Genomic DNA, 19,888 nt, shown 5'->3' with positions numbered 1-19,888 from the left:
GAGTCTAAGGGTTTCAAAATCCAATACATTTATGGCACTACCTGTTTAACAGCTGTATTTGTACATCTCAAATACCTTTCTTTTCTGGATTGTTTTTCTCTTAACTGTTGACCATCATTCTTTACTATTCATCATGCTATGCGTATTTCCTAGAACTAGAATCCATTATGGTCTCTTATCTGCTTAATAGCTCAATAAACCTAATCCAGGTTGGACAGTTTCCTACAGCTTTCAGAAACATTGATCTTTTTTTCATCATTTAATTCAACTCATCTGCTCCCTGTGAAGACAATTGGTTAGACATTTTTTAATGACTTCTTTATCTTGAATGAATACAAACTTCCTGCTTTTAGTCTATTCAGTGTGGTCTTTCAGCACTGCTCACTTCTCCAACAGAAGTCCATTGTTGGCTAATACCTTTAGAAGATTTAAGTGCCTGCTAAACAAATAAATATAAAAAAACCTCTGCCTTATAAAAGCACTGAAATTGTGAAAGCAAGCCCCAAATAGCTGGAAATACACAGTTAAGGGTGCAATGCTAAATGGCCCAGATGTGAGTATACCCATATTATTCAGGGTATGATGAGAAAATGTTGTCTCAATAAAAGCTTTAGCCAGCTAACTGACATTTTTGGCAACTAAGTCCCATACTGAGGTCCTCTGAAAATGGTTCTTAAAATCTGAAGTGACTTCGGCTTTGAATATAAATTTTCTGCACGTTTAAACTAATTCCAATCATGCTGAGAAACACCGGCATGTATTTCCCCTCTAAAGACAATCTTATACCCAAATGTATGTCAGACCAAGTCTCATACGCATTCACAATTTTGTGCTACTGCTGATCAGAAGATGTTATTGCTATATGACTGTGGACTGGGCTCTGTAGAAGGCAGTGCTGTGGGAGGCTGTGAAGGTGTTTTATCTAAATAGATGTGTCTAGACCACTTAGATTTAGTATAGAAGATGAGTGCCTGATCTGGGAAGCATGTGACTGGAAAACTCAGCTTTGCTGTGCCGTGGACTATAGCGATTCAAAAGAAAGGCACTGAGAATTCTTAACCAGTGTTAGCTGATGATACTCTTTTTTTTTAGAAATGGGTCTATCCTGAGCTAAGGAGAGTAAGGGAGTTACTGAAATACACACCTACCATGGAAAATTGCAACCTCAATGAAATAAATGTTGTTAAAGGTACAAGTAATGGGAAATACTGTGTTTCATTAAGAAGCAGTACAATGAAGTCTATAGGTAATAAAAGTTCCTAACTAGAAACAAAGTTTTACTTCATTCATAATTCAGCTTTTGGTTACCTCATTCCTGGTATTTTGAGTTTAATTTTCACAGAGATTTTAGCTTAGCAAAGTAATACAAGCAGTACTATAAAAATCTAATATGTTTTTGAAAAATCTAAGATTCTAGAGTCATATGAATATATGAGGGTCTTTGCTTTCATTTGGGAAAAAACATTTCTGTCCCTCACACTTGCAGAGAGAAGTTAAAGACAAGACCCTTAAAAGCTGACAGAATGCAAAGCAAATGCTCTTCACATTGTTATATACCGAGGACTGGATATACTGTCAATCAGCTTCCTGATGAAGACAAGTTTCTTTTGTTTCTTATTGCATATATAAGTTCATAGTTCTTCTAAGCCCCTTATAGAGTATCACTGAAACAATAGAACTTGCTTTCTTGTATAATTAACTCCTGTTTTAGAATTTCTTTCTTCTCTCAAACCTGGACTTTATCATGAAGAATAGACTGTATTTTCCTTTAATGATAATAGCATTGTTCTCTCTGTTCTTTCCATTATATGCATCATCTAATTTCTGCTGAAATAATAACAAGAAGATTATTAGTAATAATAACAACACATTCTCATTACTTGTAATTTAAATTTGACCAAAGATTAAGGAGTTAGTTTTGAAATAAATGTTATCAACCTATATATAAGGTATCAAATCAACAGTAATTAGATGTTTCACTTAATAGAACATGTATCTCTATGGCTTAATATTTGCTACAAAACTACTGCCCAAGAAATCACTATCACAACACAACAATCTTCTTACTCAAAAGTAAGAAATGATGAAAATACATTGTGGGAAAACCAGCCTTCCCATTCTGCTCTTGGCACACCCTCATAAAAAGGCTATCCATAAAAGAATAACTGGGTATCTTGAAAACAAATGCCTCTAACTTCCTCAAGCATGGGGAAATGTCTTTCTTGAATGAGTTTTCTGAATGCTTTGGAGTTTTTGCACTTGAATTTTACACTGTAAAAAGCTGCTTTTTCCAACAAATTGGTCATACTTGGTATCAGTGGGAAGTGTTGAACTGGATATTTGTACTTCTTAGAAATAATTTAGTTATATATAATATATATAACTATATATAACTATATATATATTATATATATATATATAATATATATAATCTCAGTTTCCTGAGACTGAAGAATCAGTATTCTAGACCAATGAGATGGAAACCCAGGCTTTAGGATCAGTTCCCAAAGTCCTGATTCTGTGTATGTACAACTGATGTTGTGTTTACACAAGTTAACATATATGTGTGCACCACCAACTTGTTATGTGATAATAAAAAGGTTAGGTTTCTGAATAAAAGACAAAGAGAAATGATGTAGTAGGAAAAAAAAAAAAAAGTTGAAATAGAAAAGTCATAAAGTCCTATATCAAGAAAGAATATATTGGATATGAATTTACTGTAATGTACCATCAGTTTTTCTTACATGTAATGAAAAATAATTCAGAATAATTGGAATTGCTCAAGAAAATCCAGATGACTACCCTGGCACATGGAAATATGAAAACTCTGTGACTTCTACCTAGCTCAAATCAGAAACATTTTTCTTTTTATAAATCCTCTCTACAAGTATGAGAGAGCAGTAGGGGCACTTCAGATTCAGACACTGGAGGCAAGAAAAAGAAATCTTTAGGGAAAAGCATTCCATCACAAAACAGATCCCTCCTAGGCTTTGCCTGCTCATTAAATTATTTCAGGTTAGCTTGATTTTTACTGTTTTTTACTCCCCTCTGAGTAAAATTCATAGCATCCATAATTCAAAATATTTTACCTGGAGTCATCTAAGGTCTCAGTATTCATTATTTCACTGTCATTGAAAGTAAATTTACAGACATTTGGAGTACACATTTTTGTAACAAATGAAGGAACATCAGTATTTTAAACCAGCTCTTCTGCCTCTGGCTGTCCTCATGCAGGTGTACCATGTGGCTTAACTGAGTGGGAGAACAAACACAACTGTTTACTGATGTGCCCTTACTGCTGGAGAATATCTTAATTGGATGCCCCTTTTCTTTGTAAATGCTTTAGGGCAGCCAGCCTTGCCCATTTCATTTTCTAGCCTGTAGCAAGTTCACACTGCTCATGTCACACACCGATTATACTGAAACCATTGTATGGCACAGTAGATCCACACTTCTGCATAATTCAGAGCTGAGACCTTGGACTTCCTCATTACCTTAGGGAGAAGAGTTTATACCGACTTGTCTGTACATCACTGACCTGGAAACCTTAGAGGTCCGACTGGATAAAAGAGAAGGGACACACTCATATTCTCACTTCGTCTTCAGCCAAAATCACATCTCTGGCAGGGTGTTTAGAAATGTCTGGACCCTGAGGAGAGCTTTGCAGGTGCTCTCCAAGCTGGCAAGCCATCATGTTGCAAGAAGAGCAACCAACTAGCCTCTGACATAAGGAAGACATCCCACGGATACCAATTAGGGGTTGTAATGTAGATAGCTCTGTTTTACCCAAAGCAACTCAGGAACATGCTGCACACCTTGTCTACCTGAATAGCAGGAGGAGAAACTGATGGAACTAGAGAAGAAATTTCTTTCAGTGTAACACTGGACTCCAAAAGGACTTTTCTAAGGAATTATCAAGGCATCACCATATTTGGTTACTTACTAAATGTCTTGTAATAAGTTTTTAAAATGGTGATCATTCCTAAGGACTGAATAGGTCTGTACAGGATGCTTCTTTGAATATCTTGGTTTTCAAATTGGCCAAATATATCAGGCTGAATGTCTGATACCTTCCTCTACTCTTTAATATTTGCTCTCCTACCCTGCTTGCTGTCCTTCAGCTATTTGCAGACAAGGTGATGGCATCATTTGGGTTAACAACGACCACCAGTTCATGGAAAGCATGCAAACAACAGGGAAAGATAAAAAACAAAGCTCATAGGGAAAATAATTTGGTTCTGGGGTTCATTTATATGCTCAGTTTTTAAGTATACTGAGACTATATGAGGTAAATTGCCAAACTCAGGCTATAAAGAAATTTCAAAATGCATATGGACTTTAAGGCAATATAAAGGAATTCTTGGACAGCTCCCTGAGGCTCAATGCAATTATGGTGGTTTTCTATTAATTCTGTGGAAGTGTTGTAAAATAATAACTTGGGGCAAAGAGTGGTCTTGTTTTGTATCCATTTCTGCTTCTCTATCATCTCTAAGGGACTATCCCCAGAAATTTAGCACAGCATTTCTTTCTAGTTTGCACTTTAACTGTTGCATTAAAATGATTTTCCCTCTCTCTTTTTTTTCCTTTTTTTAAACTTTCAGATCAAGCAGTTCTCTCAACACACACAAGTACAGGGCTCTGTCATAATACTTCATATCTTTACATCATCATAAAGGTCCTACTATAAATAGGACAGCAAGTATTAAAACATCTTTTCCTTACCAGTCTTCCTTACAATGTGACAGGTCCTCTGAGAATGGAAATAGAAAATATGACAAAAATACGGACTGTTATCCCTGCTGGCAAAGATAATGGGCTTGGAACAACTACTGTATCAGTGTTCTCCCAGTCTTCCTCTTAGGGCACAATGTGACATGAATCTCAGGTATGGGGATTTTCTTACTGCAGAAACATCCAGAGAATTTTTATGGAGAAGAAGGGGCAGACAGCAGTGCTTGGTAACTTCATCAGAGCACTTTGATAGAGAGAAAAAGGTAGAGCAGTGGTAGGAAGATGATTGATTTTTTCTGGAACTGTGAAAAGATGTGAACAGAGGAAAGAGACGAGAAGCACAGCTCTTGGGTGAAACTGAAAGGCAAATAATAATTTTGTTATATTGGTACCATGATAAAACTATTTCTTGTGACCTTTGAAACCCTCTAAGGCCTCAAAGGCCTTTCTTTATTTTTCTCAGTTCAAAGAAAAAGGCCCTGCAGTCCAAACCAGAGACCCAGCTTGTTGTTTTCCCATTCCTTTCATTCCCTTTTTATTGGCAATTGCTTTAAAATGAACACTGTTGTATGTTCACTAAGAATTTTCTTTCCAGCTTGCAATGCAGTTTATGATTTATTAAAAATAATTTAAAATATGTCACAAAATCATCTGAAAATTTCATAAATGGCTTGCATGACGTATGAACAAATCCTCATAGAAAGCAGCAATAAATCCTTTTGAGAAGCATGCTATCTTAAAGAAGTCACGTAAAAGTAATTTGAAGACAAACACAAATCCTAGAGGGACTTCACAGTGAATTTTTTAGCTCGCGCTCCTGATCAGTTGGAAGGTTTTATAGAGGCCACTTCTCTGACTCTTCCTTCAGAGTCTATTTACTTTTCCCTAACACTTTTTGGTGACATTCCTTCACCTTGTTTCAGAAAGGTTGTGCAAAGCCCAGCAAGTACCTAACACATAGGTCACACACTACTTATCCGCTTCCACCATTGATAACAGGTTCCTCCTTTGTTCCATCCATCTTTCACACATCTGTCAAGATATAATTATACAGCTATCCAGCATCCAGTAATGCCAGAGAAATTATGGGGTTGCAGGATGTTTCTAAGAAAAACATTGTACATCCACTGAGATTTAACGGAGCAAAAGTGGTATTCTTTATGCAGAGAGTTTCTGTAGGGTCTGGTATCATTGTTCTTTTGGGCCTTGCTAAACTGTAATGTTACAATTTCCACTATTACCACCTAGGCTTTGCTGCACCATAGAGAAATACCTCTTTCTACTTACGAATACTTCAGGAAGTCGAGGAATGCGGATCCTGTTGGTAACTCAAAAAATTGAAAATATCACCTGTCAATCTACCTTAGAAACTTGAACTTTGCAAGGTCTTATGAGATGCAGACAGCTGGGGAGAAGAAGTGGACAGAACAGCATTGATATAACAATGCACTCCTCCATAGCAAGAAACCTATCAAGTACTCTTAGTAGAGTTTAACTACCTATCAGTAGGCTGCCATGTATCATATGCCATTGCCTATAGTCTGGTACTGGTTAGCAATGCTCTGCCAAGGAGCAGAAGAGCTCTCAGGTTGATGTCTGCATCCTGTATCTGTGCACGAAGCTTTAGGAATAAAGGCCTTTGCTAATCGATGTGCTGCTTCCTCTATTGTGTCTCCCAGGTCCCCGGTGCCTTTTTGTAGGATAGGCTGTTTCTGATACTGAAATAATATTTTATAGCTAGTAGCGTTGCCTCTGCCCTGCAATGGCATATGTAAAGAGATACAGAAAATGGTTTCAAAAGGAAAGAAAGTGAGCTGGGAGAGCAAAAAGGCAGGCAACTGCTGCCCTAGGAACAGTCCTTTGGTACACAAAGAGGAAAAATTAACTGGAAACAACTTTCTAATGTAAATGAGTCTTATGCATGTCTGTATTTGTCTTCGATAGTCTCTGGTTAAGCAGAGTAAAAGATTTCTCCCATTTAAAAATCATATTTAAGCTTGCACAGGCTGTGCAGCTAGACAAGTTTTGGAAAAGAGAAATTGTCTCAAAATTTGGTCCAGAAGTAGATTATACCTTTTGAGTATCTTATCTACAAGTGTTTATAGGCACTGCTCCATTACCTAGATCCCATATTATGGCAGAAGTACAAGCTACCTCTCGCTGATTACAGATTTAACACAATGCAAACCTCTTAGAAACCAGTGAAATCAATGGAAAGCTTTTCACATACATCTCTGGGCATGATTCCTGTTGGATGAATCTGGCACTGAGTAATTGCACTGGATTTAGTGCAACCTTTTGTAAACTTGTGAAGGAATGTATGCACTAAATGAATCAAGCAAATTAGGCACTCATTAAATCCACAAGTAGTTAAATTCTATATAAGTAAAACTCAGGCTCCTGAAGTCAAACATGTAGTAGCTCCAGATACAGGTGATTTAAACAGTGCATGAAGAAAATAGGAGTCCTTGTTTTGGGGGGTCCAGGGTTTTTTTAGGAGTTGAATGAGTTGCAATGAAGTTAGGTGTGAAGACAGTGCTGGATGAGATCCCTGAATGCAAGCACTGTTTTCTGGTTTTGTGACATGGAAAAAGAAAGTGGTTGAACTTTCTATTTGTACTCACTCATTGACTCTGTCAATTTGGCCATCTCTCTTTCTCTTTAGGGCTTCTCCTGGGGGAACAGACAAAATAAAAAGCAAACATATATATATGTATAATATGTATATGAATACAAATACACTTGAGTGCAAGTGACAATGAGAGGAAAGGACATTAATCCTTTATGTATTTCTATTTTATTTAGAATTTTAACTTTACTCCTAAAGTAAAAGCAGAGCCTGCACCTCTGGGGTTGGGTTTGTTTTTTTTTTGCGTAGCCTCTGGATTGTATCAACTATGAAGAGTGAAATTTGTATTTTTTTCTCTCTGTGTCTGTGTATCTAGCTGGAGTAATTGAAGATATTCAATATAATGGAGGAGGAAATCCTCTGTTTTTCACTCTGCACTAAAATTTGCAAGTCTGTTAGGGCTTCTTGACAAAAGATATGGAAATGGCCATCACACAGAACAGATACACTGAAGGAAAGAAGGCGCTTATTTAGAAATAAATAAATTTCATATGGAAGCCAGAGTGATTGGTATAGTACTAGGTCTGACACTGAGATGAACTGCCTGAAGTACTATTTCATTTGATACAAGAGGGACCCCCAATGAAACCTGCTTGTCTTTGTTACTTGCCTGGGGCAACATTTTTTAAATCCAGTTTTGTTTTCCCATTTCATACACTTGTAGCTGTTCTAACTAAGCCTGTTCTGGCAGAAGGCTTGGTCAATCAAGAGCCCTTGGATTTGGTGGATTTCCCCTTACCAATGCCCCAAAGCATGCTTCAGCCAGAGCAATGAAGGCTGAGTCTAATCTCCTGATTTCAGAGCCAGAGTTTGGGCTGAATTAAACATTCAGCCCTTCACAGCCCTTTAAACCCTAATTATCTGTTTTTGAGGAGATATGGTGGGGCTGCTGTCACCGTTATGACCCCTAAAACTGTATAAGCATCTTCTGTGACAGTCCCAGCCCTGTGGGTAAGCAGAGTTAGCAACTACCCGTCCTTTACCCCACAGCTGTCTTCAAAATGCAAACAGCCCAGCTGTTCATGTGTTTTAACCACAGCTGACACAGTCCAGTTGGAAAAGCCAAAGGGAAAAGGACCAGATGTCAACACTTATTAACAATTGGTGTGGGAGCCTGCCTCCACCTCTGTCAAGGCTGCAAGAGAGGGTCTTGGAGGCCATAGATGTACAGATGGCAGCTCTTGATCCAAGCAACCTTTTTTCCCTAAAAACCTCAGCAGAGGAGAGCCTTTGCTCCAAACTATGACTTTAATGTGCAGCAACACCAAACAGATACCCCCAGCCTCCTGCATCAGCTCTGGGAAAAAGCACAGGTTTCTGGTCAGGGTGGTCTGCAGTAGCTGCTATGTCTGGGGACCAGATTCAGCATGGTGGCATCAATCTTTGGCTGGGTCTATATCAAAAAACAACAGTGAGGCAAGCCATGTGCTGAGAAGGGTATTAGAATGGTCCCTGCCACGCATTATTTGACAGTATAGGCATAGTTTTCCAATGCTATTTAGCTATGAAATGAGCAGGGCCTGTTGCAGAGCTGCTAGGCTGTCACAAGAGCTACCCTTCCTGCTTTATTTAAAAGAGTAGGATCACCTCATAACTTGAAAGAAGGTCTGTCCATCTCTGTCTTATCCCAACACTGGCTTTACCTAGTACAAAAAATCTAATAGAAATATTTTCTATATCAAATATGCTACTACTTGCACTTCAGAAAGATAGACTTCTGCTAAAAAAAAGCTCATATTTCATACTAATAGGAAACATTTTAACACATGAAACAAGCAGATAATGCTTCAAAACTGTATGCATAACCCTTAGAGCATTTCATATTAAGAGGAAGGTTTAAGGTTATGTCCTGAATCTGTAGTGAGGTTAATGCCCTAAGCCATGCTGATAATGCACCATTCAGCACCAGATTCATGCATTACTATGAAAAGAAAAAAAGAAGGAAAAAAGTAGTACAACAGTACAAGTTAAAAAAACCCAAAATATCCTATATGGCAATTTCTTGCTCAGTATTAATCATTAAATGAATGCACAGCACTGTGAAAAATTATCAGTAATTTGTGTCCATATTGCTTTATAGTGTGACCCTAAACTACTTCTTTTCACTGAAGAACTTACAGTTTATCAAGAACGAACAGTTGGGGAAGATCAGTGTTGAGCCCTGAAGAGGGAAGGTTGGATTTATTAAACTAATATGAAGCTGTGATTTTAAATATTAATATTTTGCTCTTGTATATTAATAAATACTTTTTAATAATTATGAGGTCTATCATAAGGACATAGACTAGAATGTAATTTCCTTTTACTGTGAAAGTATTAAGTATAATATATAAGGAGAAAATTAGAAGATTATAAGTTTTTAAACCTCTGAATCAAATACATATCAAGCTAATAATAAAATATTTGTTTTGAAGAAGCTGGTAAAGGCAAGCATTAACAGAATGTACTTCTTCCTCCAGTAGCGGACTGAGGCCACTGACAGGTAGGCACAGAAACTTTCACATGTAAGGAGACCACATATCTTCACTGCATCGGTTAGAGCACAGCAGATTAAAGAAGAATGCTGAATTTCTATGTTTAGGATACTGTCACCTGTGTTAGTTTCCCTGTCAGAGAGATAACATGAAATGGCAGACAAGATTCAACTAATTCCTGCATTTGAAAATATTGAAAGAGTTTGGTTTACTTTCCCTAAGAGAAATGACCAGGGCTGCTGAAGTTCTGCTCTTTCTTCCTTGGAAGATAAAGGTATTCTTGTGTGAATGTCATTTTTCAATAGGACAGGTTAAAAAATGACATCCTATTTTCCAGGTACTCTATTTAAAAAATAAATAAATCTTTTTTACTGCTATCACTGAAGTTTAAAATCTGTATGAAATTATTATCTCAAGTTTTGCATTTTTCCCTTTCTCTAATGGTCACTAGTATGTGCATATATCCACACGATGAAGTCCTCCTGGAAACTGAGAAAATTTTTCTGCTTGTCTGTTTTATCAAAATGGCATATTTTGCTGTAAGAAATTTGGTTTTTGATAGCAGATAAAGAAGGAATTCCTTCCTTTCTGATGGAATGAGTTCTAACAGATTAACTTTGGAAAAATAAGCATTAAAACATAACATATTTTTGGTCATAGCATCAGTAGCTGTGATTTTGAATATAGACTGACAGCAGAGAAAGACTTGTTGTCATTTTTAAAAAAACAGACAAACACGGTGTTTCATTTCAGAACAGAACTTGCCTTTAAGGGTAGACTGTGGTAGTGTTCCCTCTGGAACACTGGGTAAACCAGAAGTGCCACCTCAGAAAGCACATAAAGAAAAACAGGCCTTTTTTTTTCATGCTTCCTAACACAGTGAGGTTCATTTTTATTCCCCCTTCTCCTCCTCTTCTTTGTAGCTACGTAGTCAGCATGGAGTGATTTCTGCAGAGGTTTGAATCCATGAGCTGTTGCTGACTGTGTACCTATTCTGGGGCCAAGAACTGAAATCTGTCACAACCTGAGGGGAGCAGCAGATACAGGCTGCTGTGGTAAAAGACTGGATTGTGTGCAGACCTGTGCTAGCAGCCACCCTTGCATACCTGTGTGAGGCAATTACCATCTTCCTGGGTGCATAAAAAGCAAGAAATCCTGCTCTTCATATTTTAAATGGTATGCATTTAAAATGCAAGTGATATATTGTTTTGATGCAGGAAGGGATGTGTGAAACATAAATCGGAATTGGTATGTGAAGCATGCTAACTTCAGCTAGCAAAAATGACTATTTAAAATGCTTCTTTATACTTTTCGTACTGTTGGTAAGGTCTTTCATTCAGCTGAGGGTGTAAGAAAGAAGCTGCAAACTCTACTTTTCTAGTGGAGTGGGTTTTCTTTTTTTCTTTCTTTTTTTTTTTTTGAGATATTTCCTTCATTTAATCTTCCTTCAGACTAATGAACAGTTGCCCAGTCCTGCAATATCTTAAGACTGTGGTGCTGTCTTGCACTGAATTTATTCTTGAATTAGTTTAATGCTGTTGCAACATTCATGGGTTTACTGTGATGCTCTTAAGTACAAACACAAGAAAGTGTGGCTTTCACATCACTTTTTCCCTTCTCAGCCAAATAAAATCAGGCACCTTTGTATAAATCTCTTTTTGCCTGACTTCCCATACTGCATGGTCTGACGTAGGCTCTGTCAGAGGATGACCAAGATAGGTGACAGTAATGACAACAAGGCAGTGCAGACTTAACTTTTTCAGGGTCATGCATGAGTGGAGAATGAAAAGTGCATCAAATTCCAGATATGAATCAAAACATGGAGTACCCAGGTCACTTGTCTTGTAAGGAAAATTCTTGGGCAAGAGAATACATTATATTGTAATTTTCCTAATGGAAGGACATGGTCACATCCTGTAGCTTCCTCTTCAGTGGCTGTTAGCTTCGGCTGGCACAAATCGATGAGTTTGCTATCCTTGTTTTGTTTGTTTACTGCATGCCTAAAACCTTTGCCAGTTCACAAGTGCAGAGGTGCACTAACATCCTAGGAATCTATTGAAGTAGTTATGGAACTTCGGCTAAAAATTTCCAACGGTATTTTGTCAGTCTGATAATAGCTGAGCTATGGATCAGAACTCAAACACATTATATCCATTACACATACTTTTTGTTAAGGTTTGTCACTTTTGAAAGTCATTCAGTAACAAATCCCTAGTAATTTCATTGATATATCCTTTAAGGCAATAGCTATTCAATCACTAAATGCAAATTCAATGAGCAAGATGGAAAAGAACCTTTTCTGAAATATTAGCTTAGAGTAATCTATCTTGGGATACCTTAAATTACTTTTCAAAGTACATGGAAATGGTGTTATGTTGGAAACACTATTAAATGAGAATTATAGAATTTCATTTTATATAGTGTCTTTCATGTTTGTGACATCTTCAAATGCTTTACAGTAATGAATTAGATACTGGTTGTTAGGCAATGGTGTGTAGGCAAATGCTGCACTCATTATGTGTTATTCATTTTAGCAATAGCCTACAGTCGGCTCTTAAAAGCATAGTTTATTTTAGGTGGAAAGGGATTGTTGGAGGGAGTTGGAGCTCTTCCTTATGAAAACTGCCACAGGAACTTTAATTTCTATCAGCACACATATCCAACAAAGCTGAAAAAACCTTAATAGCCCATCTTTACAACCTCTAATAATGAGATGTGTTATTGCATTATTTTACTATCAGTAAAATCCAAGCTGTATGTAAGACCTGTCTAGATTTATGGGAGTTGCTTTTTGTGCCTCCCTGTCCCAAAGCTAAAAAATATAGTGCATATCTTGTTTATTTTCATTATTCTGTCTTGCTTATCCCAAAAAAGGTGGTTGATGCAAACAGCTTGTTTTGACTTGTCTTCTAGAATTAACTCTTGTGGCAGGGACTATAATTACTACATTTGTGCAGGACCCAGCACAGTGTGATCTCAAGCAAATTGGCTTCATCCTCAGCTTTAAAGGTGAGAATACTAGCAAGCAATCTTCATTTCCTTGCAGTGATCCCAGAGTTTGAATTGCTAAGAATACATTTCAAAGGATTATCCTGAACTTGCCACAAGAGGTGATTTCAATTTGCACCAGTTGGAATGAGTTTAAAATACAGTATTTGAATAGGTGGAGTCAGCAGAGTTCACTAAGAGTGTACCTTAGCTCCGTTCATTAGAGTTACAGATCAGTAGTGGTGAGTATGGCACATTAATGTGTTCAGATGTCATAAAGCACTCTCAGTATTTGATATAAGATGCTTTACATGGAAGAAATTCACATTAACAGCAGGAGGAACTGAATTTATTTCTCTGGGTTTATATTTCTCACAGTTTTTAGTTAACTTACTCATCATTCACACTTGGTCTGTGAAATATGTATGGAAAAATTTCTGTTTTTTTCCAGGCAGAGAATCAAGCAGCAATTCTAGAGAAGCTTGTCAACTCCCCTCAGACTGAGGATACAAAGCTCACAGTCATGTATTAAATCCATTGCAAATACATTGTCATTCTCTAACTAGGAGGAACAAATATGCACATATTAAACAGGAGGATGGTGTGTGATGGTTCTGAGTGTAGAAAATCTTTCTAGGAACAGAAGCAGCATAAATAAATGTTGCTGACTGCTACTGAGTATGTATGAATATTTTTTAAATGTACTTGCACCTGCCAGAACAGAAATAAATAAAAATCTTGTTTAAACAAAATGATAAAGAGAAAAAAAATAATCTGAGCGTTTTCAGGAGCAAGAATACTTATGTTTATGAAACAAAGCAAAGCAAAAAAAAGAAAAAAGGAAAGGTGGAAAAGACTTTATATTTTCACATTTTAGGTCATCTAAGCTGCAGTAGGTCTCAGGTTTTCAGTTTTTCTTAAATAACCTAAAGAACTTTATATTTTTAAATTATTAAAATTGATTGCAGAGAATATAAAACTAAAAAAAAGAAATTAAAATCCTACCTTTGGCAGCAAACCTCAGAACGATGAGCATTTAAATATCCTTAATTTGTTGACCCAATGGTGACAAAAGATGCAGATTATTTTGCTAACAATTCTGTGGGGTTTATGCTGTTAAGTACTTTTTGTTTCTGCTGTTAACTGTAGAAGAGTCACTTAAGCATTAATATGAAATGGCCATTAAGGAACTAATAGGAACATTACACAGTGATAGATTAATAAAGAAATATTTTGAGTATCTAAAGGGCAAAAGGGGTAGGTGTTAAGTAATGTTGTAGTACTATTATGTGATTAAAGGCAGGTATATTTTCTTAGTTTCTTTGCTCTAGAGGGTAAATTATGTCATGTTAATTTTCAGCTCCCATTGCAAAGACCCTACAGGATATCTGAAGATTTATTTGATTCCCTGAGATCCCAGTGAAAATACATCTCTTCTAAGATAATGAGTTATGTTGATTAAATACTAGGAAAACTTCCATGTCTATACTTTGACAGCCAGTGAACTATATGTGCTGCTTGTTTTTGAGAAGCTCAGCTTGGGTGTTCCAACAAATTATGGGTAAATGTAATTGCAATGGAGTATTTAAGTCTTTCATATATCATTTGTAGCCTACATTGTGAAATTAAGCAATTGTAAGTATAAACTGAAAATCAAGAATATCCTAGCAACAAAGTGATGTGATTCTATACTAAAAAGGTTGGAAAGTTTTTTACTTAAGGTTATTAAAACTACATCGGACAAGCCAGCATAAATTACATATCAGCAAACTTTCTTCAAGACAGAGTGGTAAATCTTATGTATACTTTGTCATTTAAATCTTTAGACTGCAGGTTGGGTAGCCTGTGTGCAATTAATGCATGGTGAGAAGCTCTATAATCAGTGGAAGTGTTCTTATCAATTCAAAGACCTTTGGAGCAAACTCTTAAGAAACTGCTATTTGCCTTTTTAAGGCACAATTCACTTACATATTCTGAATCAAAATAGAAGAAAAGCAAGTTTTCTTGAGGTAACAGCAGCTACCCTATTTAAAAAGTTGGTAGAAACCCAAAAGAGGAGATTGATTATAGAAATGAGACTTAAGGATACTTATACGATCATTTCCACTGTTAATAATGCATAAGTTTAGGTTTTATGAACTCATTGCTTCTGTGGCCCGCAAAGGGAAAATCTCAAGTGGTTGTTTGTGTTCTTAGAGCATTAAATTCCAGATTTCAGCAAGAGCCACTTAATAAATATTCACAGGCAGGGATTTCTACATGAAAAATTATATGTAGAAGCATGCTTGAACTAGAAACTATTATTTAAACTATTTAAGAGACTAATGATCTAATCAAGTAAGCTTTGTTTATTATTGTATTACTTGCCTTGATGCATTGTAAAAATAACTCAGGACTGAATAGAATAGATCAAACATTTCAAAACTGAACCTATTTCCTCAGGTACCCTGTGAGACTTCAATGATGAACTTATAACTAGGGGAACTGACACTTTTCTTTGTTTTGTGCTATGATCATGTTCATTCAATGAAAGTTCTTAGACAAGAACTGTCTTCGATGTCACATTTGGCTCCAATTGATTAATACCAAAGTATCTCACACAGTTTCCAATTTTAGCTGCTTTTTCTTGTTAAATATATTTAAAAGGAAATCTTCAAAAGCAGATATGTTGAAAAAGAACAAGTAATGTGTCAGATGATCTAAAAAGGTTAATAATGAAAATACCTCCCTGTCTACCGAAAACTACCTGAAATACCTCCCATTTACTACTTACTCCCTGACAGAAAATTGAATTTTTGTTTATGCTGATATTCAGGCTAGCTTATACAGATCTTTCTCAGCTGAACTGCAAAAGCATTAAAAACCAGAAATGCTGAGGTAAATCAGCCTTTCTGAATTTAAGAAATAAAGACTTTGTTGTCAATTTGCTGTCTTCCACACAGAAAAATCAGAAAATGAGATTGTAGAACATTCCATATGACTACTTTGTTATCAGTGACCTTTACACCTTAGAGTGAAACTTCTTCCTTCCTTAAATGCCCTGAGTTACAACCCTGGCCTTCGATCTGACAGTGGTTTTAGTGTTAATGAAGATGATAATAGGAGCTGTAGCAGAAACAGTCAAAACAGGGACCTTCAGCCATATGGCTTTGAGTTCATGCCACTGAAGTTCAGCCCACTGAAAAATTGTGTATACAGTCTAAGCAGGTTATACAGAGGGAAACCAGCCCCTCCAAAGGCAAATTAGCCAGGTGCCTTGAGTAGATGAATTGCTGGTGGCAGTGCTCAACTCATGAGAAATACATAGAGTCATAGAATCAACTATGTTGGAAAAGACCTTTAAGATCAAGTCCAGCCATTACCCCAGGACACTGCCAAGACCACCACTAAATCATATCACAGAGGGCCTCATCTACATAGTTTTTGAACACTTTAAGTCACTGCAGTTTCTGCAGTTAGGCTATCATTCATTCTTTGTCTGAAATGCAGCTGTCTGTTTTTTTTATCTGTGACTAAATCGAACTACTTACTTGTGATATGGCCAAAGACAGGGGGTATGAAGCCTTCCGTTGAAATTGCTGTGGTATTGACTATCATTCTTCTGCTGTGCTAAGGGTGTGCTCCTACCTTTCATCTCCCATTCTCCTCACCTCACATGCTGTTTCTTCTTCTTGTTCTCTCTTGTCTTATCCAGCCCATCACCTTTCCTAAAATGCTCTCTCCCTTACTTTTTTCTCCATCTAACTTCATAACTAACCTTCCTTCTCCCTCTCTTCTCACTCTCCCACGCATACAAAATGATTGTGAAACTATCATACCATTTGTTGCTTTCACAGCATGCATGCCTCTCTCTACCCCTCAAACTCACATGTACTGTCTATCTATCTTATCTAAATAGACTGTACATCTTTATGGCAGGTATTGTCTACTGCTTAAACTACGCAGGCTCAATCATAGCACCACCTCAAGTCTTCAGACTCTGTGGAGATATTATTATTTTAATAATGAGTACAATATATTATATTATACATGATCATAAATGACAGAGAAGTATAAAATGTTCATTAATAAAAATGCAAAATGGGGTGAAAATAATTGCACTGCTGCTCTCCTGGTACTTAGACCAAGCTGACAAAGCGTTCTGACTGCTCTCAGAGATTTGTGCTTGTTATCAGCTGAGGCAGAGATTGCATTCATGTTTATTGTTTTAAACTAAAACCAAAGGCTGTTTTCTGTAAGGGAATGCCAGTTCAGTACAATGCAAGGCTGCCTAGAGATCCCCAAGCAGCTTCCGAAAGAACGGTACCTGTCAACAAGTAAATTAGTCTGCAGAAGCCTTTCACTAATATAACTGTGTTGCTAGTACTTTGAGTTAGCTTTTTACCTAGATGTGTTTTGTATTGTGCCATGTAGACATCTGTATCGTGTCTTGGGGATTTGAAGACATTTTAGCCGGAATATCTGGACAAACTGTGTGAATCAGGCTAAATATTTACAAGTCAGACACAGCAAATCTGTATTTTTCTCAGATAGTACAGCTGATAGCACTTTACATATAGTCTACCATATACACAGTGCCATATAATGGAGAGGTTTCAAATGTACTAGCTTGAGTTCTAAGTTGACCACCAAAAATAATATATCTGATGCTAGTGATAAGAGGTCAGCTCATGAAGCTAGGCATTTCTGTTGCTTTTGATCTAATTGTTTAAAATAATAAAATATTAATAGTTACTGACTTCTAAAAGGAAAAATATATGCTCTAATGGAGATGGCATTGGATAAAGCATTTTATTCCATTACAGAGATATCAAACTGTACCATTAGTAGATATATCTTCTAGGCTGCTCTGTGGTACTTTGATGTCTCAAAGAAGGCTGTCCATCACTTCCTACATGACTGTTCTTTCCTATGCATTCTAAGCTCCTGTATTGTACATCCTTCCCTCACTATTGCTCCAAAGGAGTCCCTGCTCCTTCAACATTACAAAGGTCTGCCTTTTCCTTCACCTGAGCACTCTTCCCACTTGTCTGGGATGCCTCTATGTATAAAGTAGAAGCAGCACTATAGTGAAAGAGCAGCCTCTGGAGCTGTCCACGGAGCTGCCCATGGAACATGCCTTCTGTGAAGGCTGAAGGCTCCTGGTGTGGATGAACATCTTTGTACAATGGTGCAGAGAGAGCGGAGGGCAGGAGTATTCTCAGGCCCAGCCTACGTATGAAACAGTGAGATGCTCACCTTGCCCCAGAGCTGCACTAGCACAGCCAGCACTCAGAGAGGGCAGTGCCAGGCAGCAGACTCACAAGAGCATCAGAGCTTTATTGCACATCAAGCACAAACTGATTATCAGCTGAAAATTGTTCTTGGTTTCTGTTACCTTGAGTTCATTTACCTGTAAATTTAAGACACGCCTCATCAGCACACCAGCCACAGTGCGGAGACGTCCTGTCTGCCGCTGATATACAGCTGAAAGAAGCTGTGGAGGGGTTAGGCTGGGAAGCTGCATCACCGTTAACACTGTGCTCTAGCTCATCAGCTTAGCATGACGGCCACTGGCATGACTGTAGTGTGTCCACTTTGTGAGGTAGGACAGTTCCTGATCAGCTGGATATAGCTGCACCATGTTGTACTGGATGGTATAGAAATTAGAGGTCTCTAAGGTTATTTTGTCATTTTTCTGGTTATATTATTCAAATTTGGGGGTTTCTTGGTCTTAGACTTTTTTTTGGTTTTGGTTAACAAAGGTTTTTGAGAAAAAAACATTACAGTTATCTTTTTTAACTCAAGGAGGGGTTGACTACAGCTGGATGTCAGGTGCCAACCAAAATTACTCTATCACTCCCCTCCTCAACTGGACAGGGGAGAGAAAATAGAATCAAAGTCTTGTGGGTTGAGGTAAGAACAGGGAGAGAGCATTCACCAATTACTATCATAGGCAAAACAGACTCAACTTGGGGAAATCAGTTTAATTCATTACCAATCAAATCAGAGTAGGATAATGAGAAATAAAAACAAATCTTAAAAAGCACCTTCCCCAACCCCTCCCTTCTCCTGTGCTCAACTCTACTACCAAATACTCCACCTCTTTTTCCCCAGCAGTGCAAGAGGATGGGGAATGGGGGTTGTGGTCAGTTCACCACACATCTTCTCTGCCTCTCCTTCCTCCTCAGCGGGAGGACTCCTCACACTTTTTCCTTGCTCCAGAATAGGGTCCCTCCTATGGAGACAATTCTTCATGAGCTTCTCCAATGTGAGCTCTTCCCATGAGTTCTTCCAAACTCCTCCAACATGGGTCCCTTCCACAGGGAGCAGTCCTTCAGAAGCAGACTGTTCCAGCAAAAGTCCCCTGTGGGATCACAAGTCCTGCAGCAACCCTGCTCTAGTGTGGGCTCCTCTCTCCATGGGGCCACAGGTCCTTCCAGAAGCCTGCTCCAGCTCAGACTTCCCACAGGGTCACAGCCTTCTCCAGGTATCCCCCTGTGTGGGGGTCCTCCATGGGCTGTGGGTGGATATCTGTTCCACCACAGACCTCCATGGGCTGCGAGTGGATGTCTGCTCCACTGTGGACCTCCATGGGCTGCAGGGGACAGTCTGTCTCACTATGGTCTGCGCTATAGGCTGCAGGGGAATCTCTGCTCTGGTACCTGAAGCACCTCCTTGCCTCCTTCTGCACTGACCTTTGTGTCTGCAGAGCTGTTTCTCTCACAGATTCTTACTTCTCTCTCTGGCTACAATTATGCAGGGCTTCTTTTTAACTTCTTAAATCTATTATCACAGAGGTACTACCACTGTTCCTGCTTTGCTTGGCATTGGCCAGCTGTGGGCCCATCTTGGAGCTGGCTGGTATTGGTTCTACTGGACACAGGGAAAGCTGGCAGCTTTTTACAGAAGCCACCCCTGCAGCTCCCCCTGCTACCAAAACCTTGCCATGCAAACCCAATATGAACTCCATTGTCTCCTGCATTTTAAAATTATGAGGAAGCTCAATATTACTCTGAATTATATAAGAGCTAAGAGCTGTTTTGTGAAATTTTAATCAAGAATAATTGTAGTCCGAAGAATTTTG

General features: G+C 37.9%; 1 protein-coding gene across 2 annotated transcripts in view; it reads right to left on the bottom strand.

The window, feature by feature from the left end:
• Positions 1-19,888, bottom strand: part of KCNJ6 (potassium inwardly rectifying channel subfamily J member 6) — a 178,881-nt gene that overhangs the window by 110,364 nt on the left and 48,629 nt on the right. The window contains exon 2 of one of the 2 annotated variants that reach the window (XM_061453598.1): positions 7,356-7,404. The exons of the other annotated variant lie outside the window; for it this stretch is intronic. Coding sequence (XP_061309582.1) covers positions 7,356-7,380 — 25 coding nt within the window. The 5' untranslated portion in view covers positions 7,381-7,404. The remainder of the gene's footprint in view (positions 1-7,355; positions 7,405-19,888) is intronic. 2 annotated transcript variants of the gene reach the window in all.

Source organism: Pezoporus flaviventris, unplaced genomic scaffold (genome assembly GCF_033815535.1).
Source record: "Pezoporus flaviventris isolate CSIRO_AGI_PZ_B2104156 unplaced genomic scaffold, CSIRO_AGI_Pfla_v1 ptg000015l, whole genome shotgun sequence".
NCBI lineage: Eukaryota > Metazoa > Chordata > Aves > Psittaciformes > Psittacidae > Pezoporus > Pezoporus flaviventris.
This window is presented reverse-complemented; position numbering and strand designations above follow the sequence as displayed.